The following is a 27,656-nucleotide window of genomic DNA, read 5'->3' as shown; positions in this document are numbered from 1 at the left end:
GTCTATTTTGCATGTGAACTTGCACTTTTAAACATTTTGCAAGCATTTTGCATGTGTTTTTAAGCTTCAGACTCTTGGTTTTGGCCAATAGAAAGCAGTATTATCTGTGACATACTGTATGTCGTAGTTTTCTTTGTATCTGCTATTTGTTTTTTCTAGTGGAGTTGTGGTACTTTGTGCTACTAAAGCTCTTGAGCCATGGCCATAATGTCATGTTTCTTGGCAGCATCTGCCATATCTGCCACATTCTTTTAAGGAAGAAGAGAAAATGAAGAAGCAGAGATACTGGATCCATTCAGTAAAAAGTCAGTTCTGGGTGATGACCTCTGTGCACATGAGGAGAAATTTGTTTGAATACACACAGATGTCCATAAAAAGGTGAGTTCAGATGCTCATCCTCGTAATATCTCTAACTGAAAATGTGTGACACTGTCACCTTGCATGTGTGGGTAACATTGACACTATTTCATGAAGCACTTGCAAGGTTACATTGTCTCTTGTAGATCTTGCTTTCTAAGCCCACTTTCTTCTGTCTTTCCTCACAGTTTCAATGAGTTGTTGGGTTAACTCTCTGATCTTTGAAGCATCATCTTCTTTAGAAAAGGTGTTCTATCCAAGGAAAGGCTAATAGTCACATTGTAGTAAGTTTATTTCTCTATCATCTGCTGAATGTATGTTGAATTGTCTGCCAGTTCTGTACCCTAAACATTTGCTTCTGCAACCCTGTAACACAATTTTCAAACAGACAAATGTTTACCCAAGAGGACAAAAGTTAGACATGTGGGACAAAACTTTAACTTTTTAAAAAGTAACTGCATATGTTCACATAGATACATGAAAAGTGTTTAATTATTAGCAATTGTCTAATGTATAGCTGCATGTCTTTGGTATGTCATAGAGTAAAGTAAACAAAAGTGTGAAAAGAGATACATTATTGTTTATTCTAAAAATATTTTCTAAAATGGCATGGGCAGATTTATTTATATTCCTAGAAAATATAAAAAAATAAATTATAGTTATATTTAAAACTGATATTTCAAATGGTTTTCTGTTTGTAGTGTTGCACATCTTCAGTCATGTGATTGGTCACTCAGTCTATTTAAATTACTCTTGTCTCCTGCCTTGCTTACTGACTGCTCGTTACTGACTTGGACTTCATGACTATTCCCTGCTAGCCATTTGCCTTGACCTCTGTCTGGATCCAGTTATGTTCTTGTCTCCTGTTTACTGGCTGCTGACCTGGACTGCCTAACCATTCTCTGTTTTTCACCTGTAGGGATCCCCATTGTCTGTGGCACATGCACAGTCATATGGCATGTGTTAAAGGATGTGGTCATGAAAGTACCCACAATGGAGGAATTTCACCCACTGTGTGGTGAAAACATCAGTATCGCATGGTAGCAAGTACTTTACCTTTAAAAATATTCCGTATTTGTTTTAGCTGTGGCTAATGCAAATTATTTTTTTATTCTATCAACATAGTGTCAAATGTAAGCAGCTCAGACAGTATTTTGGGTCACTTTTCCATTGGACAGATGCTGCAGGAAGTTGGGCTGGACCTGCCCCAGAACTTTTTCTTTCAAAAAGTGGCATTTGCTGCACACTCCCATTAACTTAAACATTATTATTAAACACTATCACTTCAGTTAAAGCAACATGTGCCCTGCCCAACTTTGTTCAGCACCATGATGGCTTTCTTCTTGAAGACTAAGCCACAACATGGAAAATACCCATTGTAACAAATCTCTGGGCAGCACATATAGTGCATATATCTGGGATAATTTTGCATCTTTCTTTATGTCTCCCACAGGACAGCTAAAATGGCAGCTTGATGCTGTTGAATAATTGCAAAGAATGAAACATACAATTTGCTGCTTTACTCTCTTGTTATTTTGACTAATAAAATACAGTAAACAATGATAATTGAAGTAATTTATTTATTTAATGCTCTGTAAAAACAATCACTTGGGTGACAGGATTACTTGTGGCTTTTATAACTACCTCTTACAAATAAATTAGCACAGGTCTCCATATGTTTGAAAAGGTGATTTCTAGCAACAATAAAAAAATATCCACGTTTGCATAAGAAAAGTAAACTTTTTCAAGTATGCAAGGCAGTGTCATTTTAAACGCATACCTAAATAATAGGTCCTACAGTCATAAAGAAGATTATCTTGGCTGTCTCTTTGTGTGTCTCTCAATCCTGGTACACTTGTCCTGCAGTTTTCTCCGATGGCCTCTGCTACTTGATCTGCATTATGTACTGATATTCCCATGGATTATATACTTTAGGTTGCTGTGGTCCCTCACCATGTAGATGAAAGCCTCCACATCAAGAAAGAACAATCCAGAATCCTCCATTTTATTTTTAGTCCTGAGGGTAGGAAAACAGTTGTTAATCACAAAAATGTGTGAAAAAAATGTTTGTGTCGAACATTTTAAGGTGCTCCTATAAAATGCTATAGGGCAAGTCAGCTCTAAAATAGGCTCATGTACCTTTTTGCCTGACAGACTTCAAGCGACAGAATGCTCAGATGTAAACAGCCACAGTAAAAAAAGAATGAGATTGTTTATGTTAAGCATTGTAGCATGGAGGGAGTTACACAACAAAATGCTCAGGTGCAAATAGGGGGTAAAAATGGCTTCATCTTTCTGTTATCTCAAAACCTGGGAAAGACCTTAAATTATTCACATACATCTAAGCAAACCGTTTATGAACTCTGGCATTAAGAGCAATACACTATGAACAAGTGGGCTTTGTACAGGGCTGGGAGGCTAAAGATAACACTACCAAAACTATTTACCTAATCTTATATGTTCATAAACACAATCTTGTGACATGCTGGAACAGATTACATATCTAGGCACCTCTGTCACTGCTAATCTGCCTAACCTTTACTTCATCAGTTATGCTTTCCTCTTGAAACAAATATGCAATGACCTTAAAATCCCCATCATATATTCCCCACTTTATCAAATGACTTTTATAGATGTAATGTAGATATATGCAACTATATGCATATCTGATGGGATTGCTCTAAAATTACACCCATTCAAGGACAAAGGAAAAGTATGAAGAAATGTATGAGATGCACCTGTCCCCCTCCTCAGAAGTGTCCCTTTTATCTATCTGTACAGACCCTCTGAACATGCAAAAATAACAACTATTGAGACATCTAATTGCAGCAGCTCATCAACTTATTACCATATTTTGGAAATTGATTACTACTCCCTTTTGGGGGTTAATACTATTAATGACATCATAAGAATGGAAGAGCCTTTGGCTATGGATTCAGATACTCTAGATAAATTCCATGCTCAATGCCTTATTTGGATACATTTCCCTGATTATGATTAGATATTAGTTAAACGATGTACCCTTATGGTTTTCTCTCCTTTTTTACAACCTTCATAGTTGTTTCTCTCGGAGAACCTCATTTACTTTGGGGTCTATTCACTAAGCTGCCGAGGGCAGCCGAGTGAACAACCGACCCCAAGTGAAGTCAGCCGAACACTGTTCGGCTATCCACTCCGTGCTTGTACAGCTGATTTCAGCCGTATAACGGCTGAAATCAGCCGTACATCGGCTTGCTTCGCATGGCTTCGGGTCGGCCGAACATGCTCCACATGTTCGGCCGACCCGAAGTGCAGAAGGAGTTTGACTCAGCCGATCCAACATCTGGATCGGCTGAGCCGAACTTCCGGCAGGCTACTCGCTGCTGTTCGGCCTATTCTTATAGATGCCGAACAGCAGTGAGTGAATAGCCGAATGCCTCAGAGGGACCGAACAGAACAGAAAAATAGTTAAAAAGTAAATAGAAAATGATTGTGCTTGGACGGCGGTTCTGCTGCCGTCAGAAAAAAAGAAAAAACAAACTCTCCCGGGCGCTCTGGGAGTCTCCCGCTTCCATAGGAATGCATTGCTAGATTGCCATTGGCTATTTCAATTTGCAATAGTCAATAGTAAACAAGCATTGCACCCGCCCTCTGCTGATGGACCTGAGGGAGAACTGCAGCACAGGGCAGGTGCAATGCTAGTTACTATTGGCTATTGCAAATTGAAATAGCCAATAGGAATCTAGCAATGCATTCCTATGGGCAAAACATTATTATCATTTTTTCTATTCTGACACGGCTCCAATGGCCGGCCGCTCGGCCAGCTTCGGCTTTCAGCGCGGCTCAGCTGAGCCGAGGCATATGCCTTCGGCTCTACTGAGCCGCTCAGCCATGATCGGGAGCTGTACGGGCTATTGTGAATAGCCCGTATCGCAGCCCTTCGGTTCTACTGAACCAAAGGGGTCCTGGGGCCGAAGCTAGCCAAAGGCTTCGTGAATAGACCCCTTTGTCTTCCAGGTCAGGTCTGCCCTCCCCACCTCTCCCCCCTAATCTTTTATTCTATACTCTGCTATCTCTCTTTTCTTCTCTACTTTCTTAGGTCTACAGTATATGGTGTTATTCCTCCTCATTCACATTTTTTTTAATAAACATTGATCCGTGTTTCACCAAGTTACCTGAGCCAACAAATAAGATGTGTATTGTTTGCTTTATATTCTCCTTGCATGTCATGCTTGAGGAGTTCAGGACATCCTCCATTCCTCCCTCAAACACACTTTCACTACCTGTCTGTGTATCTTTTTTTGTACTTATGTACTTTATGTAGGTGATACATTCTACAGTCCCTAAAGTCCATATTGTATCATATTGATTTTTTACCTGGGATGTGTTTTCTACATTTTTGCACTTTATATTTTGTACTCTTTGTGCAACCTACTTTTCTTTTGAAAACAATAAACTCAACTGTACCAAAAAAGTGTCAATCTCATTATGTGATTTGCTATTTAGTATGTATTTAGTATTTAGTGTGTTCAGAAATGAATTTGATACATTTTGTTGTTAAGCTAAATATGATGTACATTATTCTAAATGAGATGTTGTCCAACTGGGCTTTTTTCCATAAAGTTGCTATTTGTTTTAATGGCTTGATTGATGTGAGTACAAAGAGATCCCCTTACCTGATAACCCCCAATTTATGAATAAGCTCATTATGGGTGAAGCACGGGGCTCCGGTGGTCTGCTGTACATTGGATCCAAAAATAAACACAGATTATGGCTTTTTACTCTAGAGAGTGACACATTTTTTCCCACTGTTTATTGATTCTGGATTGAAGGACAAACCACATAGGAGTAGGCACCCAGAGCTAGGTCTGTATGTGGGCATTTGTATCTTTAGCAGAGCGTTGGAATACTTGTGAAGTTTTTAAATATTGACTAAGCTAAAAGGATACATTTTTTACAGTATTTGTTGCTGGGTTTTTATTATTACATTTCAAGTTGTTAATGTTTATGTAAACAATAACTACTGTTTTTTTTTTCTTGTAAAAGACATTATACTTTATAACTTCCAAAAGGTTCATAAAATACCAATATCCAGGCATGGCCCCTTAAGTGATTGGCCAGTTAAGGGAGAGCCAGTGAGTGAGCATACACCACCCCTCCTAAACCATACTAGGCTACATTCCCTCAATATTATTAAACAAATGTACTGTGCTGTACCCAATCTTTATTGCAATATAAGTGAATAGTAATTATCCAAATATCTTCTTAAAACTAATTTGTAAAGGTGTATTATCATATACGATAAGTAATTATGAATTCACCAAAACCAAATTGCATAATATAAAGTGTAAATTGTGCTTTAACAATTTATAAAAAGACAATAAAGTCCCATGTAGTCTCCTTTCAGCGAATAGCAATCCTTAATGACATTCCTCAAATACTCCCAAACCATGATATCCTTGTAATTTTTAGGTCTACAATTCACCGATCACAATAATGCCCAGATATCCAGTGTTTACAAACAGTAACTCTCTCTCTTCACACCACCATGCACAGAAACAAACTGCACTCACTGGATCATGGATACCCTAGCTAAGGGATAAGCCATTGGCCCCCAAATCCTTCTCCATTTCTGACTTCCCAAGTGGTACACCCAGTAGTGTATAGCACATTTGCTTATTTTTAACTCCAAAGTGTATTACTTTGCATTTATCAACATTGAACTTCATCTGTCATACAGTTGCCCACTCCCCGATCTTATCCAGATTCTCCTGTAATTTTACATTGTCTAAATCCTTGTCTATTACCCTCACAATTTTCATATCATCAGAAAACACTGACACATGGCTATTTACTCCCTCCCCGATATCATTAATAAACAGGTTAAAGAGCATGGGGCCCAGCACAGAACCCTGGGGCACGCCACTCATGACCTCAACCCAGTCTGAAAAGGTGCCATTAACTGATACTCTCTGTACACGTTCCTGTAACCAGCCTCCCACCTTCCAGATCTCTACTTACCTCTTCGTAAAAGGTTAGCAGGTTGGTCTGGCAAGAACAATCCTTCCTAAATCCATGCTGGTTGTCGGTTATCATGCCATAATCCTGGATGAATTCCACTAAGTAGTACTTAATAAATCCCTCTAACACTTTGCATACTATGGATGTCAGACTAACTGGTCTGTAGTTCCCAGGTTGGCATTTTGACCTTTTTTTGAACATAGGTACCACATTAGCCCTCCGCCAGTCGCTTGGCACTCTACCCGTCATTATCGATTCCTTAAATATTAGGAACAATGGTCTCGTTATTACCTGGCTGAGTTCTCTGGGGGTGTAGATTATCAGGTCCTAATGCTTTATTTGCATTAAGTAGTTTAAGCCTATGTTGTATCCCAGTTTCAGTCAACCACTGAGGTATATTTTCTGTTAAATTATGCGATTTATCATGTACATTAAACCCGTCTTTTTCCTTGGTGAATACCGACGAGAGAAAAGTATTTAGTGCCTCTGCCCTCTCCCTGGCGTTTGTTACTAGCCTCCTATTTTCTGCCTTTTATTGGGCCTATCTGTTCCTTTCTCCCCTTTTTACTGTTTATGTATTGAAAATAATTTTGGGGTTTCAATTTTAGCTGCCCGGACTACCAGTTTACATATTTTATTACATTCTTTATAGTTTTTGAATGCCAATACTGCCCCCTCCATTTTATACTTAGTAAATGCCACTTTATTTTCCTTAATGTGTTGTTTTACTGTTTTATTTAGCTATATAGGTTTCGTTTTTGATCTTTTACTTTTGTTACCCAACGGTAATTGCATTTTTTTGTTAGAATAAAAGACACAATGTTCACTAACAACATCAATTATGTCACAATGACCTCTTGACATAATAACCCACCAAGCCCTACGATGTCCTTCCATCGTCTCTTCTATTGCAAATTGAAGTTCCCTGGCATCTGTTGTATTTCGAAAAAACCTGCAAGAGATGCTAGGTGATGCCATTTGCCAAATATGGTCATGCCGCCACAGAATGACAGACTTCTAGCAGACTAGGGTTTTGGGTGGTTGAACTGGCCAAATATGACCAGTTTGTTCATCCATTTTCTGAACTGTGGACAGGTTGGGTTGGGTCGAACTCATGTTCATCCCAAACCAAAAGCTCATCCCTAGCTGCAATATGTTACATTTTTGTTCTTGGGTCTAGAATAATTGTAAATCAAGATGAGAAGCTTTTGTCTCCTCATTATTAATGATGGTTGGAAGGATTGCAATGTTGACCATGCTGCCCAAAAATAAAAACCTACTTTGATATTGTTTAAGCATGAATTAAGATAGTATCTGTAGCAAAGGTACTGCACCAGCTATTAATGTAATCTACATAATCACTGATTGACAAAGAAGTGCCACAATCCTATCACCCTACAAGTGACCTTGCTTTTTACTAGCTCTGTCACCTGACATACAAGAAATTATAATAAGTATGGTGCTTGGCAGGTGATGCTTTCATTTTTTCTCAAATACATTTCATACAAGTCAACAAGAACTAGTGTAATTTCAATCTGTCACGTCAGCTAACATGATTGCTATTTTTACATATATTTGTTCTCCTGTGTGCTATGAAGCTGGAATGTGCTGACAGAAGAAATAAAAATAGCTGCATGCACAATAAAAATGTATTTTGCACATTGTCAAAGTGTTGTTCAGTCAATTATCTATATAATTGCCTACAGCCTACGGTAACAAGATACGGAACAAGAACACTTGCAATGCTCATGTTTTGTTTTGACAGACCACCTGTATTGTTACTAATTGCGCTATAACAAAACAATTACTCTGAAAGATGAGTTAGCAGCCAGAGTGGTTTAAAATACATTGGTGTGAAAGTTAACAATGACATCTGCTTCATGTGAACATTTAGCTTAGGTCTAGTGTTATGCTAAACAATACATGAAGGTCATACTGCAATGGGCTGTTTAAAGTTACAAGATTGCAGATTTGTAAAATATGAACCTTTTAGGAGCCTAATGAAACTTTCAAGGATGAGGACAATTCATCAGTCAATAAATGCATATTTTACTTTGTGCTGAACAGACATTAATAGATTAGAGCACCAAAATAACCAAGGTTTAACCTATTAAATCTTCCACGGTTGTTTGTTTGCCCTGCTTCTTTGTGGCATAACGCAATGAAACACGTAGCTGTTATGAGTCTGAAAACGCTTGGGAAATTTAAATAGGGACAGCAACTACACACTGGGGAAGCATTCATCTTGGCTGTACCTGTACACAAATTTTATTACATCTATGCACTGAACCATAATCTATTGTTATAGCTGGATTATCTGAATAAAGCCTAAATTTCTTTTCTCATCAGACCTGAGTAATGTTGTATTCTCTTGCAATGTTTGTAATATTAATGATTTTTGTTTTTTACAGAAAATGTGTTTAGTTAGTCACCAAGTTCTTTTGTGGCATAAAGTTTTTTTTCTTGCAGTTATTTCTTTCCTTGCAAACCTATTTAAGGATCTGTGTTTTGAAAAAAAAATATAGGTACCAGACATTAACAGTACCTGTACTCTGAGGGACAGTTCTGTTGTCTGAGGAAATCATCTAACAGGTCTATTCACAAAAGGGTGAAGAGTTTGGAGAAGACAGGAGAAGTGAACAATCCAGGCCAAAATAACGGATTTGGAAACATTCTCCAATAAGCTCACTTTCCAGTTCAGCTATGTTGTCCTTGATTGTTCACTTCTCCTGTCTTCTCCAAACTCTTTTGTGAATAAACCTGATAGTTTACAATAGTATTGTGTAAATGAAATGTAAGCATTGCATAATCTCCCCGAGGATCATGGATTTTTATTAATTGAGGATAAAACATAAAACCAATATGCTATTGTAAAAATATACTTTTGTTGCATCACCTTTGAAAGACTAAAGTGGTAGAGCATGCGCACTTTGTAAAATTAATTTTCACTTTGCAATGGATTTTTTATGTAGCTAAGTAAATGCGCTGAAAATTCCCGTTGCAAAGAATACTCAATAATGTGCAAGGAAACAAGACAAAAACAGGATTTTTGCTTGCACCTGCATGAATTATGGTTTAATGAATGAGTTGAAGTGAAAATTCCCTTGCAAAATGAAAAATCACTTTGCAAAATTAGCATACTTTATTTACTCTTTCAGTACATTAACTCCACTGACCAAGATAGCTCAAAATAATCAATTAATTATTTAATTAATAAACTCCATTCCCTTGGCCTCCAAGACTCTGCTTTCTCATGGTTCATCTCCTACCTATCTCAGCGCACCTTCAGTGTCACCTACAATTCTACCTCTTCCTCTCCTCTTCCTCTTTCCATGGGGGTCCCCCATCTATTGGGCCCCTTCTATTCTCGATCTACACTTCTTCCCTGGGTCAATTGATAGCCTCCCATGGCTTCCAATACCATCTTTATGCCGATGACACCCAAATCTATCTCTCCACTCCTCAACTCACACCCTCTGTCTCTTCACGTATCTCAAATCTACTCAGATTGAGTTTGTGGTAGTGGTGTAACATCCATGCTGAGATGTCACTGTCAAAAACTGAGCTAATAATTTTTCCTCCTCTCCGTGTTCCCTCCCCCAACTTCCCCATCACAATCAACAATACTACGATCAACCCCTCCCATCAAGCCAGGGTACTCGGTGTAATCCTTGCCTCTGAGCTCTCCCTTCAGCCCCACATCCAATCACTATCCAAATCTTGCCTACCTAACATCTGTAACATTTCCAAATTTTAACAAAAGAAACCACAAAGCTTCTAATTCACTCCTTTGTAATCTCTCTCCTCGACTACTGTAACTCCCTCATTGTTGACCTACCACTAAGCAGGCTATCCCCCCTCCAGTCTATCATGAATGCTGCTGCCAGACTTATCCACCTTACCAATTGTTCAGTGTCTGCCACCCCTCTCTGCCAATCCCTCCACTGGCTCCCATTTGCCCAACAAATACAATTCAAAATACTAACAATAACATACAAAGCCATCTTCAACTCCGCCCCAACCTACATCACTGACCTCATCTCAAAATATCACACAACCGTCCTTTCCGCTCCTCTCAAGACCTCCTGCTCTCTAATTACCTCCTCCCACGTTCGACCCCAGGACTTCTCCAGAGTGTCCCCATCCTCTGGAACTCCTTACCCCATTCTGCTCGCCTATCTCCTACACTGCCCACTTTTAGGTGATCCTTAAAAACCCATCTCTTCAGGGAAGCCTATCTAAACATAACTGCCTTTTACTTCCTCCAATAACTCAGTCCAAAAAGCCATAAAAAGATGTTTTCTCCATCAGCTGTATTTTCAAGTTTTTTTTTCCTGCCTAGAAATTAAAGTAGATCAACACCCAAAAGGGAATAACATGTGGTTTACTAAAGCCCTGTTTATCATTAAAAGTTGGCACTGTTTTTTCTTATATGTTTATTACCTTTTCTTGTACTTTGTTTGCATCCCAATTTTGCTGATTTCTTGCAGCCTCATTGTGTCTACATGTACTCTCTCCAGAATAGTCTGCACGTCATTGTTCTGGAACAATTTCATGATAGTGACAATGGTAAATCATACCCAGCAATGTCACTTAGCATGGCCACTTGCAATGTCTATCAGGGATGCACGTGACAGTGTGACAATGCAGTAGCACAGCTGACAGATATTTGTCACCCTATAAAGTGCCTCAACAAGAACCCCAATGGCAGCATCACAAGATATTATTTTAAGTAGAGCTGCATAAAAAAGCTGAAAACAGCTTTTGAAATTACATTAACATATTAATGCTTATAGTAGATAAGTGACTGAGTTTCAAATCACTTTAAACAGAGGAACTTTCAGTGTTATACAGCATTCCAGTAAGCATTGAAACCAAAAATGGTATGGCATGGTAGGGAGAAATATTTTACAGAACACAAGCAACATGTTGTTTAATAATAAATAAGAATAACTTCCGCCTTACAGATTTTGTGTAACATTGTTATGTTATCAGTATATTTTTCATCTCAATTCCTAGTTGCTACTGTGTATGATATTACTGCTTTTTGGCAGGGTGGGATAATGTCATCTTTGAATTTCTAAAGCAACCTTGTCAGGCTAAAAAAATATCTAGCTGAAAGGTCCCTACAGTAAAAAAGCTTCTATACTCACTCTTTGGTGGTCTGTGACTCTTATCTTCCCTCTTTTCCAATGATGCAACCTCCTTAAGTCTCTTTGCATTCAACACTTCAGGGGTCATATTTTGTTATTACTCTCTGGTATTTGACACACCTCTTTGTCACTATTGAGCTCTGTAGTAATGTAGGGATCAGAGGATGGAACCATGGTATGCACTGGAGGACACAGGAACACCACAAACGCTGAAGGATCTAATGAAGGCTGCAGTGCTGGGACACAGAGGGAAGATATAAGACATGGGCCACTGAAGAAGTAAATATAAAAGCTGCCCTATTGCATAGACCTTTTTTTCTAGATTCTATTTGACCTGAAATTGTCTCTTTAAAATAATGTGAAGGAAAAGATCTACTTCTTCGACACGACAGAATATTTAAAATGAGAAACATTTTATTTGTGGTCCTTTCTTTCTTTTTCATGTACCAGAGGAAAAATTCTTTAGTGGGTTGGTATTTAAAATGCTTTTGGGAGACCTGGTGAGACAATACAAAAATTGCAAAATAGGTAATACCAGCAAAACTTGAATATCACAATTGAGGAACCCTAGGTACCTGGTTTAAATGAATTGTTGAAAAATGTTTATGTACCCTTGATGATGATTTTTAATTTTGTTTACTTCATGTATTTCAATTATTTAAACTTGATGTACTTAGTATGTGTATATCTTTTTCAGCCATTAAACTATGAAAAAAAGAAGCTATATTCACTAAACATAGAAGGAGTAAATACTCACTTGGACTCAAGATTTTCTCACTTGGGACCTTTTAAAGACACAACAATTTTAAAAGTCATTGTTGGTGATGTTGATGAAGCACCTATGTTTACAAAATCTTTCTATGAGATGGATGTTTATGAGAACTCAGACATTGGAACCATAGTGGGAATTGTAACAGCATATGATCCAGATAGTACAAGTAGCTCAGTAAGGTAAGATAATGTATCCTACTATTTGTCTGTAAACATAAGCTAAATTATACATTAAAATAACATTTTCCAGAAATGTATTAAAATAGTGTATCTTAACTGGAAAATATAAGGATAGCAGAAGTGAGCAGTAGTCGTATTAAAAGGTCAAAAAATACCAAGGGGGCCACTTATATAATTTGCTTTATGAGGAATTGGCTATGTTATGCATGATAATGCAACATTCTCTATTGTATAATAGTATTAAATTCCTCTTATTCATTATGTTTTGTAAAATACAAGTGTGTTTATATGATAAACAATATACAATATTTTCACATGAGTGATATTGCTACTCTTCATACCTTATCAAAATTTGGTTATTGTTATAAACATTACATTTATGAAAGTATGTTTTCAACATCCTCATGCTTATATTTTGTAAATAAGAATTTTATATTTGGGGTACACATTGCATATTTTAGTTTGGAAGCAAGACTGATTCTTTTATTAATTGTTCTACCATTTGTTACCTGAAAAAAAGTAAAAGTCCAGAGAAACATTTCCTCCTTTTGACTAGCCTTTTTCTTTTGACTAGCCTTTTTCAACACCTGTCCTCATTAGAATAACTGTTATAATGAGAGCAAAGTTTAAAAACAGTTTAGTAATTTTTAAACAAAGCCAAAATATGTAATTTAGCTGCTGGTCTTGCCAAGTTAAATCTTTGTTTCAAGGTTAATCTACACTAATGCTTTCAAATTGCTTAAGCATATATTTTTAACCTTTTATTGGGAATTACTCTATTACCAACACATAGGAGGACCTGGTCATGCTGTTGAATGATTTTTCAATTTACTTTGTAGTTAAGGTAGACTTGGAGACAGGGCTTGTGACAGGGTGACAATTGCAGGAAAGCAATTGGGGAGCAGGGACAGATTGTTGTCACACAATAATAGGGAGTGTGTGAACAAAGACCCCCAATGACATCTGCACCATATATTATTCAAATGAAATATTAAAATAAAAAAACTATTTATGAAATAACATGTTAAATATTATATTGAGGGTTAATATATTATATTGCTTGGGTTAAGACCTACTTTGAGTTAGATCACATATAAGGAATGAAGTTAGAAATAGTCTTACGGTGTCTAAATCCTTTGAATGTTTCATTGGTAAAAGCTGTTAAAAAAGATGTTTCTTGGCTTCTTGTAGTATGCTGGACAGGTGGAATGAAAAGGTAATCAGCACAGCAAGATGTTGAAATGTCTCTTCAATTGTTCTTGATTAAATATCAGTACTGTGAAATTTTAACTATTCTCTTCTTTGAAGTGAAGGCTCTAACACTTGCACTGAACTAATCAGTGATTGCACATATTCTTTCACTGCTAATCTTATGCCCACAGGAATACATTTTCTTTTATGTTACGCATGCACACTTATACAGGATTTAGACAGCTAATTACCATTTGTATGTAGATGTGTTTTACCACAGAGAAATTGCTTTTTAATACGTTATATTCACATGGTTAAACAAAATGGGAACATCTCTTCATTGTTTTGAAGTCTATGTAAACCAAAATAGTAAAGTTGTATAGATAATTCCTTTTTGTTTTGTAAATGTAGTTGTGCAAGATTTTTTATATTGGTATGATTAAATGTTTCACAAATACTTGTTGATCCTGCCTGTTTAATACAGCTTTAATACAGTAAACACCAGCCCAATTTTGCAGAATTGTGGTCCCATTGTGCTTTTATCCAATCTGTTTGTTGATTGACAGCTGCTCTGATCATTAATCCATGTTTGTAAAGCCCATTTCCAGTTTAAAAGAAATTCTATCAATGCTCCACCCATCCTCTAGCTCTGGTCTTTTACCAGGCTCAGTGATTGTCAGTGTCATTCAACCCTCTCCTCTGAGCCCAAAGCAGCTTATATATCTGACTTGCAGTCAGTTTTTATTTAAAAGGTTGCAATAAAACAAAAGAAAAAAGAAAACAAATCCTTGTCTTTCAGGCTCTGACTATACAGGCAGGTTTCCTCGCTACCAGGTGGTGAGCTTATCTCTCACGAAACAAAATTACTTTCAACAACCTTTTACTCACAAACATCCAACTTGTAGCTCTAGAATGCTGTCTGAGTCCCAGGCCAGAGCAACATCATGCTCCAGCCTTCCCCTTGTATCTAACCTGGATAATCAATCATTAATTAACAATGCAGGTGAGAGACACAAAACCCGAGCTGGATTATTCAGACCCAAAGTCAACCCAAAAACCTGGTCTGGGTTCCGCTAGTCCTGTACATAGGATAGAAAGCGAGGGGAAATATATCGCCCCTCGATGACTTCCAGTTGTCTTAAAACCTTAAAACTCTATGACATCTTTTGATTTCTTTCATTTGTTGTACTCTGTGAAATCAAATATGAAGTGTGACAATTTCCTTTGTCATGGTCATCTACATGCAAACAAGATACAGAGGTAATTTTTTTCATCTTAGCAATAGATTCATCTGTCATTTACTATGTATTGTTGTATGAAAAGTTTGCAGACACTGAGTTGAAATATAGTAGCTGTGTACTGTAGCATATGTAAGAAGTTTCAATGTGTCTAAAGGGATTATAAACTAGGACAAAATTGATAAGAACAAATAATTCCTAATCAGCACATACTACATTGTGTTTAGTGCCTACATTAGGCCTAATGTGATGATATTGCAAAGTAACTAATTTAGTAGGGAGCCATATGTGCTACAAGAAAGTAATGTCAACAATACTGTAAAATCTGAATTCCACAAGGGTAAAAGTAGCTAAGCACTAGAGAGTAAAACATGTATAATAACTTCTAGTAGAAGCGATTGGCAATCAATTGAAGTGCATACCTGAGAATACCACAAACTTGCTGGATAAAGTGTACAGCTTAAATGTCAGCAAAGGGAAGTTACAGAGCAGTTGATTTGTTTCTATTACTGAGGTTTGTTTGATTTACAATATTCTATAGAAATACACCAAGAGAGTCTGTTGGTGTAACATTCTAGTTTTACAAAACAGTAAGAAAACATACAATATCAAATTCACGTATTGTTTATTTATTTTTCTTAAAGCCAAGCACCAGTCATTTGTGGTTTTGGATTGTGTGAAAAGTTTAAAATCTCTATTTTTATTGCTCTCTCTAGGGAAGATTTCACTTTACTTTCAGTCCCCCGTGACTGGAAAAGGAAGTAAAAGAAAATCTCTCAAAAAGACACAATCAGCAGTAAAACATTTAAGCATGAACAAAGGTTACAATGCCCCCACTGGGGAAACTCCCCCATATTTATCTGTAATTGTATGTGGTGGGTCTACCAAATGTCATTTCACATATATAGAGATATGCATTATTGATATCTTAAATGCTTGTCTCTGAGAATAAACTACCAGTTGAATTTTTACAACTCCTAGGTTAATTAAAAATCATGTCTACGCAGTTTCTATTCAAAACCACTGTGGGCAGAAATAGCCATTAGTCACTAACCCATATGTTTATTATAATGACTATCATAATGAGTATAATGGAGAAGAGAAAATGCCAATTAGGCAACCAACTTGTTTCTGAGTTATCATAAAAGATATGAAAACGGATATAATGGTACTTTGTAATCCTAAGAAAGAACACATTTTGGACAGTTGTTTATAGAAAACTTTTTTAGATCATAACCATAATAGCAGGACAATATTACAATCAGACCATAAACCTGGTTTGTATGCAGGAAACACGTCCATATTAATTAACTGAGACATACCAGTATATATTGGAAGCTTGGAAATGCAATAGAGGGTACCCCCGTGTGTGTAGTATGCTGAAGGTGCTAGAAGAGCAACTTTCTCATAAATAGCCCTCTTATTCCAATGAATTGAGTAGATTTCCATTGTTCAAAATATAATAATTGTATGTGTTCATAAATACAAGTTCAGTCCTCCAGTTCCTTTATACTCTCCTTGACATTTATATAACAGTATTGACGGATGATTGGTAATTAAACTACATTTAATCCAATCACTAAATTCTAACATAATCTTCAGCAGGTTTTAATTTTACCTACATTTGTCTTTAACAATAACATTTTAAATGACATTTTCAATCTTAGGCAGGGTTTACAAGTCTCTGGTGTAGTTATGCATTGTATGTAACAAATTACCACTGAAGTCCCAGCCACTTTTTTAAAACAGTGACCATACTCAACGACTTCCCGGGGGCCCCATTGGTATGTAGGTTGTAACTGCCAGTTATCATGACAGCCATTGTCCAGCACTAAGCCCAGAGGCTAAATCAATCAAATTATGGGCTTTCAATGCTTTTACATTTGCTTTCTGTTTACATAAGGTCTATAGTGACATCATGAGTGATGTAATGGCCCTTCCTCTGAGTAAAGAGACCAGGACAGAGGTGTTACAGCTCTATCCAGTGCTTCCCTACAGAAATAGATTACTGGTATAGTGATATGTTGCTTACTAATTGCAGCCAGCAATAGAAAACTATTAGAAGTAATTTTCTGCTGCACAGCTGTATGGATGGTCTGGACCAGGTCTCCACTAATCTGATCTAAGCCACCATGTATAGAAAAAGTTAAATAAAAAACTGTAAATTAAAAAAAGTGGAAAATGAATAGAAAAAACTAATTAATATACAGTATGTACATATACGGTAGATATACTGTATATTTATATATCTATATGTATATCCTAAAAATATTTCCACCTGTATTTATTCCCAGATTGACGTAGGAGCATTTGAATAACACTTGCATTCAGTGTACAATCATCAAATGCTTAGAGAAGTGAATGCAATGTGCCATGCCAAAAAAGTGCGTAGGGTCCCCTCAAAATTCCTTATCAGAGCCTTGATCAAAGCAGTGGCCTGGCAGAGCAGGAAATGGGGTATCATTTTGCTGCCCCTCTTCTGCACCATATCAAGCCACGTGTCCTCAAAATGGGACAGTGTCCCGATGTTGATAAGGACAGGGGCCTCTTTCCCACAGCCCTTGCCCTGGTGGTTGTGGAGGTATGCAGGAAAAGTGGGGCTTATCTGAATCTGTGTGCCCCATTCATGGAGGACAAAGACAAACATTCCCAGCACACTTACCAGCCAGCCTGCAAAAAAAGTACACTGTCTAACAACTAAGGTTAAAAACAGAGGTTTTTGTTGCACAACTTTTGGAAAACTTGTGGAAGTCACACTGCCTCATCAAGGCCCTTCTGTATAGTGCGATCCTAACTCTAAACTATTAATGAGCCTCCATCTTAGAGCATATTTATAGCAAAGGATGAATTGGGTGAAGGTTCACCAGGAGGTAGTCCAACTACCTCCTGGTGAACCTTCACCAATGTGTCCTCACAACCAAATCCAACAAGTGAAACAAATGGCAAATGTGCTCATCAATTCATAACTAGCTTTAAAGCAAGGTGCACATGGAAGGGCTTTACACAGTACAAAAACAAACATTCCCAGCATACTCACCATTAAGCTCTCCAAAGGACTTTAGTGTTACATAAAAGTCACACTAATGTAACATAATTTTAAGCAGACTTTGTTGATTAGGGTTTGTGTTAGATATATGGGGGTGCACAAATTATGGTAATATAAAATTAAAAGAAAATGCATTTTTCTAATTTTTTATCATGTATTCCCTATAAAAACCAAGAAAATAGGTATATCAATAAAAAAAAAAGATGTATAATACACTAGGGCAGGGGTAGTGAAATAAAATACAAAGGGGTCCAGTGAATACTTGCATTCATACCAGCAGCTGCACTACAATGCACAACTGCTGTGTGTGTTCCCAGGCACAGTGTTAATGTGCTGATTGTGACGCATGATACTGTTTATGTTTTCAATTTTTTTTGTTAGAACTCCCCCCTCCCCATTTACATACCGGTACATGCCTTAAGTGCACATTCAATGTGCATTTGCTCATTGTGGGGTTAGCTGTGTTGGTTTTATATTTTTTAATTGTATTTATTTTATTTTATGTTATTATTGTTTACTTTTTTGCCACCTTTTAATTTTTACATATTTATTTTATTAATTTTGACTTTTGTCACTATGTGACACCATTTGGAGGTGACAGGTACACTTTACGGAGACATCAAAGGTCAATTAAACTCCTGATGTCTCCCCTGTACCTCCAATACAGATCATCAAGCACATTCCTGTGCTTGATGATCTGTATACACGGCACTTCACCTGGTTTCTGACAGCTGAATCATGAATGGCTTCATGCTTCAGTAATCATAGAGCAGATCAGGGAACAAATGTTACCCAGTCAGCTCCCTCTCTCCATCCTGACATGCAGTGCTGTGATCCCAAAAACCCGAGAGGAGCGTGGACCCAAAAACCGTAGCGGGAAGTGCAGGGGTTTTGGCACAATAGAGGACTAGTACAAGTGATCTGGGTGGCTGTACACCACCCAGATCACTTGTAGCTGAAGAGCTGGCCCTGCCTGCCTGATGTCATTGGTTGCTATTGGTTGCTAAATAATACAACTTGAAATGGGAACATATTTCTACACTGTTCCTTTTTTATTGCACTTTTCCTTTTTAAACCCATAAAGCATAACAGGGAAGTGTTTATTACATTCAAAGTGATTGAATACTAAGGGGTTCATTTACTAAAGGCAAATAAACTGTTCACTTTGCCACAAATTTGCACTTTACATGGGCCTTTTCCCTTAACCTCCCTGGCGGTATTCCCGATTGTGGCTCGGGGTTAATTTTCAGTACCAAGAGCGGTAACCCCGAGCCACACTCGGGATTGCGCAAAAGTGTCACTTACTTTGTCCCTGCGAGCCTGCGGTGTCTTCTGCTGTGTGCGCCCGGCGGATGCCAGCATTCGGCTTTCAGTTTAGTTTTCTGGTGTCACAGTGGGGGGCGGAGCCGGCAGGAAATTAATACACACAATACAATGTAATCTGCTATAACTACATATATGTATCAAACTATTGCACTTCAATTTTGTCCCTAGAGCTTTGTCCAGTGCCCTGCCTCCAGTTTTACTGTACTCTATTGACTGTGATACGGAGCAGGCAGCGCACCCGGAATTCCCATTTACTGGACCATTTTTTGTATTATTATATTATAATTTCTTATAATTATTTATAATTATTTTTTATATTATAATTTATGATTTCATGTTTCAAACTGTATCATACCCGGGATGTCTACTGGACTCTTGTTTGGACAGATTTAGGTGAGTTATTCCTAATATGATTTTTGTAAAACAATTCAGTAAAGTAAGTTAAATGAAGAGTAACTTGTTTATTTTACCTCCACCTTTACCTCAGGTTTATAATTTTATCCTAAAATGATAAAAAATCTTGCTTCAGTAGTATCTTGTGTGTAGTTATCTTTTTTACATTTTGCTTTTGTGCTGTATTTTGCACTCTTTCTCAAGGTTTCTTTCCCAAGTATCAAGGGAAGTTACGAGAAGCCATTTAGACCTGTCATCAGTTCAATGGCAATGTTTTCTATAAATAATGTATTTTGGTACTAGAATCTCTTAATTTACCCAAGCATGATTTTTATTTAAAGACCAAGATTTATTGCAAGAAACTCTTTATATACTAAAACATTTAAGCTGTACTACAGGTTAAAGACACCAGTAAATGCACATCTCATTAGTATAACATTAAATGCGTATTTTAAAAAGCAAGCCGTGTAAGGACCTACACTTTACATGTTATCAGCCGCTTGCTGTCCCTGTGCAGCAGAGCTCACACTAGGAGAGACAGAGAAGCAGCACAAAAGGCTAATTAGTTATGCTGCACTGTTCATGTGCTAACAAGGATCATGCTGAAGAAGAGAGCAGAGTGAATGACAAATAGAATAAGTCATCAGTGTGGTGCTTCTCCTTTCACTGTACCGTCAAAGGCAGGTAAGGAATGTAAGTGTTACTTACCTGCAGCAAAGAAGAACAAGTTCTTCTGTCCTGCACAACAGTACCGTGCAAAGTGTCATAACTATGTACTTTTCAGAAATGGATGATCAGAAACAGAAAGATAGAAACTGTTGAGTTTAACAACTCATCTGCATTAATTTATCGTGAGTCTCCTGATTTGGAGGAACAGAATGTATGTGTCTTTTTAGATCATTCACTATGGGGTCTATTCACGAAGCAGCCGAAGGATCTAGCCGTATCTTCGGGCGATCCTTCGGCTAGCTTCGTCCCCAGGACCCCTTCGGTTCAACTGGGCTTGCACCGGTCACAGTGGAGCCCAGATCTAGAGAGCTCCTGGGCGGCCGTTTTTTTACAACGGCCAGCATGGGAAGTGGTTAACAATTTTTCTGCTCTGCTCGGTCCCACAGAGGGCCGAGCAGATCAGCGGCATTCGGCTATTTACTCACTGCTGTTCGGCATCTATAAGAATAGACCGAACAGCAGCGAATAGCCTGCCGGAGGTTCGGCTTAGCCGATCCAGATGTTGGAATGGCTAAGTCGAACTCATTCTGCACTTCGGGTCAGCCGAACATGCTGAGCATGTTCGGCCGACCCGAAGCCACCCAATGTACAGCTGATTTCAGCCGATATGCGGCTGAAATCAGCCGTACAAACCTGAAGTGAATAGCCGAACAGCGTTCGGCTCACTTCACTTCTGGTAAGTCGTTCACTCGGCTGCCTATGGCAGCTTAGTGAATAGACCCCTATATATCAAGATTTAGCGATCTGTTTAATCCTTATTTTAACATCTTAATAATTTTATATATGTATCCATCTTATAGGTATATTTTTGTTGTTTTCTTTAGACATTGTGCATGCTGTGTATCAAACGCTGTATGTACATTGTCTGTGCAAGGTAGCCTGGTCTTCAATGGTTAAAACCTCCCCCTCCTTCCTTGCTCTGCATCTGCCGGTGTTCGTGCCTGTCATATGTACTCTGCAGCTTGAATTTCTCTCTCAGCACTTGCAAGGATTTTATCTCAGTGCGGGCACTGGAAACACAGAGTCCGTACATATCGGTATTCTGTCCCTTTGATTGGACTGAGGGCTCTGTGAGTCACAATGGGCAAAGCGATCAGAGGACCATTGGGTCCTTTGCTGAATGAGGGACTTTGACACACCCCGAATAGGTGGGGGGCACTTGAAAAAGTTACGATCTGTCAGCCAGAGGCTCTATTGATTGGCTGTTAGCCTCTACTTACTTCAATGTGAAGGAGGAGTTCAGGTTCTGAGGAAGGGGGCGTGGCCCCAGAAACACGTCAACTTAGGCATACTGTGCTGGCACACAGGACTACTATCTGTGCAGCTCTCGCATGTTTTGTTTTTCTTTTTGCTAAAATGAGGATCAACCTTTGATTTTGAAGACACATTGTCATCTACTCTTTTGTGAGTATTATCCTACTTTTGCTGTTTTTCATATTAAAATGTATCTACACAAGGGAAGGTGCCCCTTGTTATTGTTTTTTCCTTAGATATCCCAGTCCCCCTGACTGATGTGGGGCAGCGACCTGTAGAACTTCTGCATGTAAATCTATTCAGTGGAGTGGTCATCTCTGCTTCTATTGATTTTTCATTTTTGTAAGGCCCGCCACTTATGTAACAGGGGTGACAGTTCCTTAAAGAGGTGGAAAGTTATCCCCATAAAAAGAGTGATAAGGTGAGGTTAGATAAATCGAAGTTACAGAAGCCTAGAGGTACAAAAGAACAAGATTGGATTGCATATGGGCTATGGTTTTTGGGTCCAAGGAGACATTCAGTACTTGGGATTTAGCCACATATACATGCAGCATATAGATGTCTCCAAACACTGACAATACGGGAAAAAATTAGGGAATAAAGTGTGTGGATGCGAGAGATGGAATAATATATCACCTGTTAAAAAAGGGCTTTCTGGTTACTACCCCCAACCTCAAACCCCTCGATATTGTGATAATTCCTAATAGCTAAAGCGCCAGGACAAAAAGGATCAGTGACACTCTTGCCTAGTTCTATTTGTAAAAAGCATTTTTGAGGCAAGTTTTACTATAGTCTCTGGTAAACAATATCCTTCTTATGTGCTCTGCTTCTCTTTAAAGTCATCATCAGTTGAACAATCTTGTCTAACTCTAAGGTCTAACTCGGGTTCACACCTGTACGTTTTGTAGCGCGTTCAACGCTCTACGAACGCTCTACAAAACGCTCAAACATGAAAATCCCATTGTTTTCTATGGGTATGTTTCACACCTTGCCGTATTTCAGCCCGTCTGAACGCGCTACAAAACGGCCTACGCCTGAAAAGGTACATGAGCTTCTTTGCGGCGTTTTTGTTGCGCATTTCCATTGGGATACAGCCAAGTAGCCCTCGAAAACGCGCGTTTGCCGCGTGTTTTTTTAACCGCGAATCGCGGTAGAAACGCGCGACAAATTTGCATATTTGATACGCCTAGGTGTGAACAGAGCCTAAGATAACGGCTGTAGAGGATCGCCATCACTAAAGGCCATAGATGTGAACTTGTAGAATAGTGTTTTCTGCAGTTGTTTTAGGAAATAGACAGAGTGCCATCTTGTTGTAGATGTACTTCCACACCGAAAATGAAAGGATGTGTTGATCAAAAGCAGGGCTTGAAAAATGTTAGGGTGTCTATTGGCCTTGCAATTTACGTAAAAAAATTTTGGGGACAGATAGCGCTTTCTTTTGGAGGTATATAATCACCTCGGGGGTTCTTTTTTTAATATATAATGAAAAAAGTAAAAGAAAAAAAAAGAGTTTCCCTACACTATATTATAAAACATTTATTATTACCCATATTTTTGGTAAAACATGCAAGTTGGGGTCACGTCGGGTAAATAGACACCAAACATGTCAAGCCTTAAAATTGCGTGCGCCCGCAAAATCGCAAAAAACGCCCATAGGCGACGCTTAAAACGCTTTTACTGCTCATCAGTTTAGTGTTATCGGTGATTGATGGCCCTAAAAACTTGTGGCGCAATCGGCGTTTTCGCACGTAGGCACACCCGGCGCATATCTAATTTTTTTATGCTTTTTTTTAATGATTCTTTAATTTTTGTATTACTTTTATTACTTTTTTTGACACACAACTTTTTTGCTATTACATCGGGGGCTATGAAGCCCCCTATATAATAGCCAATTTACATGACAGGTCCTCTTTATGGAGACATCAGGGGTCTCCAAGACCCCTAATGTCACCTAGGGACCCCCAGAGAAGCTGATGAAGCAGAGATCTGCTTAATTAGCGTCTGTAGCTGGAGAGTGACACTGAATGCAGGAAGTGATGTAATATACATCACTTCCTGCATACGGGGACTGAGAGGAGATCAAAGGGAGTTCGTATACTGAACTCCCTGTGATCTCCTGTCACAGAGCCATGCCGGTCCAGGCCGCATCGGGCACAGCGGATCTCGGGACCGGCAGCGGCAGTGACAGCTGCTGATACAAGCGATCGAGCGTCTCTAGAGACGCTCGATTACTTGAATGTAAAGCTCCCGGCCGGCCGTGTAATTACAACGGCCGGCTGGGAAGCTGCTCGTCGGGCTCCACCGTCCTCTCGTCACAGACGAGTGGACGAGTGGATTTTTCAAGCCCTGATCATAAGTATATGTAAAATTTGGCTCTGATGTGTGGCAGAGCTTTGTAAATCACAGAAACAGATGGGCAGAAATAGAAATCAATTGGATGGTAAAACAACCCCATATATATATTTCAACCTTGTATCCAGCTGTTTGCCAGGAGTTCAACTTTAAATTGCCATAGGTAACTAAGATGTAACATGATATTGTTTAACCCCTTCGTGACGGGAGACGTACAGTGTACGTCTTGTCACTTTGTGCCTATATGACTGGCCACGTACACTGTACGTGACGAGTTATATCAGGCTTTGTAATGCCGGTATTTGCTGATTCTCAGCATTTAACAGTCATTCATTAATGTCTCAGTATTGAGGCATTAATTAATGAAATAATTAAGCTTTTTGTAAAAGCTTCTTCCTTTCATTAATGAAAGAATGAAGCCGTTACATGCAAATAGAGGACCGCAATTTGCGATCCCGTATTTGACAGCTCAAAATAGCAGAGAGGCAGCAGTGACTCACCTCACCTCTCTGCTATTTGTTTTGACAGTTCGAGAGCCCGATGTTTAGATACATTTCACTGAAAGAATACAATGTATCTCTTTTGAGTGAAATGTATCATTTCTGATCGTCTAGGCACGATCAAAGAGCTTTTAGTGAGATCTGAATCTGACTAAAGTCAGGATCAGTCTCTAAGGTTATTATTAGCTGTTCCTAAGTTTGGATCAGCCTAATAGCCAAAAATAAAATAAAAAAGTTAATTTATCAAGCTGTCATAGTGATTGCTTGATATAAACTGACAAGAAAAAAAAAGTTTTTTTTATTTTATTTTTATTTTTTTTACAAAGTGTAAAAAAATTAAAATAAAGTGTAAAACAAAATTAGGAAAATATAAATTATATATAAATATATTTTTTATACTATAATTAATATAAAAAATTCCTAAAAAAAATAATAATAATCAAAACTTGTGAAAAAAGTGTTTTCTTCTAGTTTTTTTCCTCATTTTTTTTTTTTTATTCAAACTAAGTGAGGGGTTAGGTACACATATGTGATATAATTATATAGCCCTATCTGTCCTCTAAAAAACAATATATAATATGTGTGGGTACATTTAGTAAGAAAGTATATTACTGCTGTGGAAGAATCACACAGCAAAAATGTAAAAAATGTGTCAGTCATTTATGAACAGAACCTGAAAACTAGCTCAGTCATGAAGGGGTTAAATCAGCAAATAATGCTATAGTATTAAATGGATGCCATTTTCTAAAGACAAAAATATACTAAAATATGCTAACCAGAGCAAAGGCAAATAATGCCCAAAGGAACCAGTAAGATGCTACATTACACTTTTCTGTTGCAGAGATTAAAAGCACAGGGATAGCCTGATTGATCAAATGTCCCACAACTTTTTTTACTCTCTTCCGTTTATATATTTAATATGTGTTCTGATATGTTTAAAGCATTCTAAAAATAATTTGGGCATGTGAGTAACTGCAGTAAAATTATTTCTTCTTATAAGTGTCATAGTGAGTTTCTACTGTATATGTGTGATTTGAAATTCACAAAAAATACATGCTTCAAAAAATCCACCATGCTCATTCAATGTGTCTGCCATCTGGTACAGAAACATTTGCTATAGTTGTACAACTATTTAAGTCTGACATATGCTGTATAGTTCCATATGGTTAGAAAGTGTTTTTTTATGCTTTTTATTTTTACATTTATATGACTTTTTTTCCTTTAATTTACATATTTGTATTTTACTTGCCATGTTTAGTTTAGTATAGTTTAGTACTAGTATAGACATAGTTTAAGTCTATACTAGTTTATGGCATATTGGAGACATTCATGCCATTGGCAAATGAAAATCAAGTTAATGCATTTTATGTATGTGTATGTTTTTTCCAAGAAGGGAAGTTTACTCTCATTGAAGTGTGTATTATTTATCCTACAATATTCTGTGCTTTTGAAGTGTTTTTTTTCCTGACATGTGTATGATTTATTCTACTGGATTCAGTGCTTTTTACATTCTTGCACTGTAAACACCTAATATAAATGTAATAGAGCAAGAGAGTGTATAATTGAAGACGAGACGATATTACAAACATTATGAATGTAAGGATGGTATATGTATGTGGTATACAATTTTAAAAGATTAAAAACTTTGGGGCTTATTTTTAAAGCTGTGAATGTGACATTAACCAAACAATCACTGTAGATGTATATTTCTAGTGCGGTTTTTTTAATTAAAGTGACTGATTCACCTGCAGTGAATATTCAGTGAATGTTACAATTACTGTTTTATAAATATTTTTCTATAATTATGCATAGTCAGAAAAATAAAATTCAAGAATTTTAAATGAGTAAGTCCAGTAAAATTAAGAGGCGTCTAAGAAATTATTGAAATATCCTGCCAACATAGGTGTAGCCTGGAATTGCACCGATAAAACACAATTTATCAAATATGTCTTATGTGACCTTGATATAGAATGATCATGCTGAAAAAATGCACAATGATTTAAGCAACTTATTAATACTTTAAACCTAACCAAGGACCGTAAACCTCAAATTAACTTCTATAAGCATCCCTTAACCACAATCTAACATGTAGACATAAGACTTAAAGTGTAAGCAAATTCCTCACCTGTTTTCCATATATTTGGCAACATGCCTCACTGTATACAGTTTTCTTAAGCAAGTTTTTTAATCTATTGAACTGGTTCTTACCTGCAGACCCTGTCTATAACATCACATCCTGTTGCAGGATCACACCACTGAGCCACTACTTTGCAATTATTCAAAGCATTGTCAGTCTGCTGTCTGACCTGATAGATTCTTGACTGCCCCAGTGTTGTTAAAGAGAGTGTCTTCAGTCCTGTGTAAGCTCCAAATTGTAACTTACAACTTGAGCTTAAAGAGTTCTCCATTTATTTGCTTCAGGAAGCAAAGCACAGGTTCATGGTAAGTTAGCTTAAAAAAATAAATGTATTATAATAGTAAAGATAATAATGATATAATAAAGATAAAATTAATATTATCATGCTAATAATGGCTTCATTAGAAATGTCCAGGTGTTTGTGGCTAAAATTGAAAGTGTGCATGTAAAACTCATGAACCAATGTTAAATTGCTGCTAGATAATTACGTACAGAGTGATTTCTTCCTTTTTAAAATATTAATACTTTATGGTTTATTTTTATAAACAAACTGCATAGACAATTTTATTTTCTATGTATTAATTAAATATTGTTAAAATTGCCATGTTTGCATGACAGAATTATTCCATCTATTTTAACAGATATTCAATTGATAACAACTTGCAAGAAGAGAGAATTTTTGAAATTGACAAAAACAGTGGAGTGATTAGGACAACAAAACAATTGGATCGAGAGGAAAGTCCCTGGTATAATATTACAGTGGCAGCTTCAGAAACAGGTATCTTTTAGATGGGTAATGTAGTATTTTCCCTGCTGTTTGCACAAACCGGTGAAGGATTATATCTAAAAGCAGGTACACTAAACTAGCTGTAAAACCTAATCAATAAAATATTATCAGTCGAGAAAAATATATATCAAAGCGCTAAAGGTGTAACTAATATGAAACTTAGTATAACCAAGTGATATAGTGACATTTTAGGTTTAGGCGGTCTAGCCCTAAAACAAGTGATATGTCTTACATAGAATCAT

The 27,656-nt window shown here is 37.4% G+C and overlaps 1 protein-coding gene across 2 annotated transcripts in view; it reads left to right on the top strand.

Moving 5' to 3' along the window:
• LOC108790600 (cadherin-18-like) overlaps positions 1–27,656 on the top strand; it is a 544,420-nt gene that overhangs the window by 452,831 nt on the left and 63,933 nt on the right. The window contains exons 1-3 of one of the 2 annotated variants that reach the window (XM_018560909.1): positions 5,401–5,408; positions 12,208–12,461; positions 27,269–27,405. In XM_018560909.1, the coding sequence (XP_018416411.1) occupies positions 12,352–12,461; positions 27,269–27,405 (247 nt within the window). In that variant the 5' untranslated portion in view covers positions 5,401–5,408; positions 12,208–12,351. Of the gene's footprint in view, positions 1–5,400; positions 5,409–12,207; positions 12,462–27,268; positions 27,406–27,656 lie in introns of those variants that run through there. The other variant, XM_018560907.1, reaches the window with a different exon arrangement.

Source organism: Nanorana parkeri, unplaced genomic scaffold (assembly GCF_000935625.1).
Source record: "Nanorana parkeri isolate BGI_ZX_2015 unplaced genomic scaffold, ASM93562v1 scaffold487, whole genome shotgun sequence".
Taxonomy (NCBI): Eukaryota; Metazoa; Chordata; class Amphibia; order Anura; family Dicroglossidae; genus Nanorana; species Nanorana parkeri.
The sequence above is the reverse complement of the archived record's forward strand: the minus strand, read 5'-3'. Positions and strand labels throughout refer to the sequence as shown.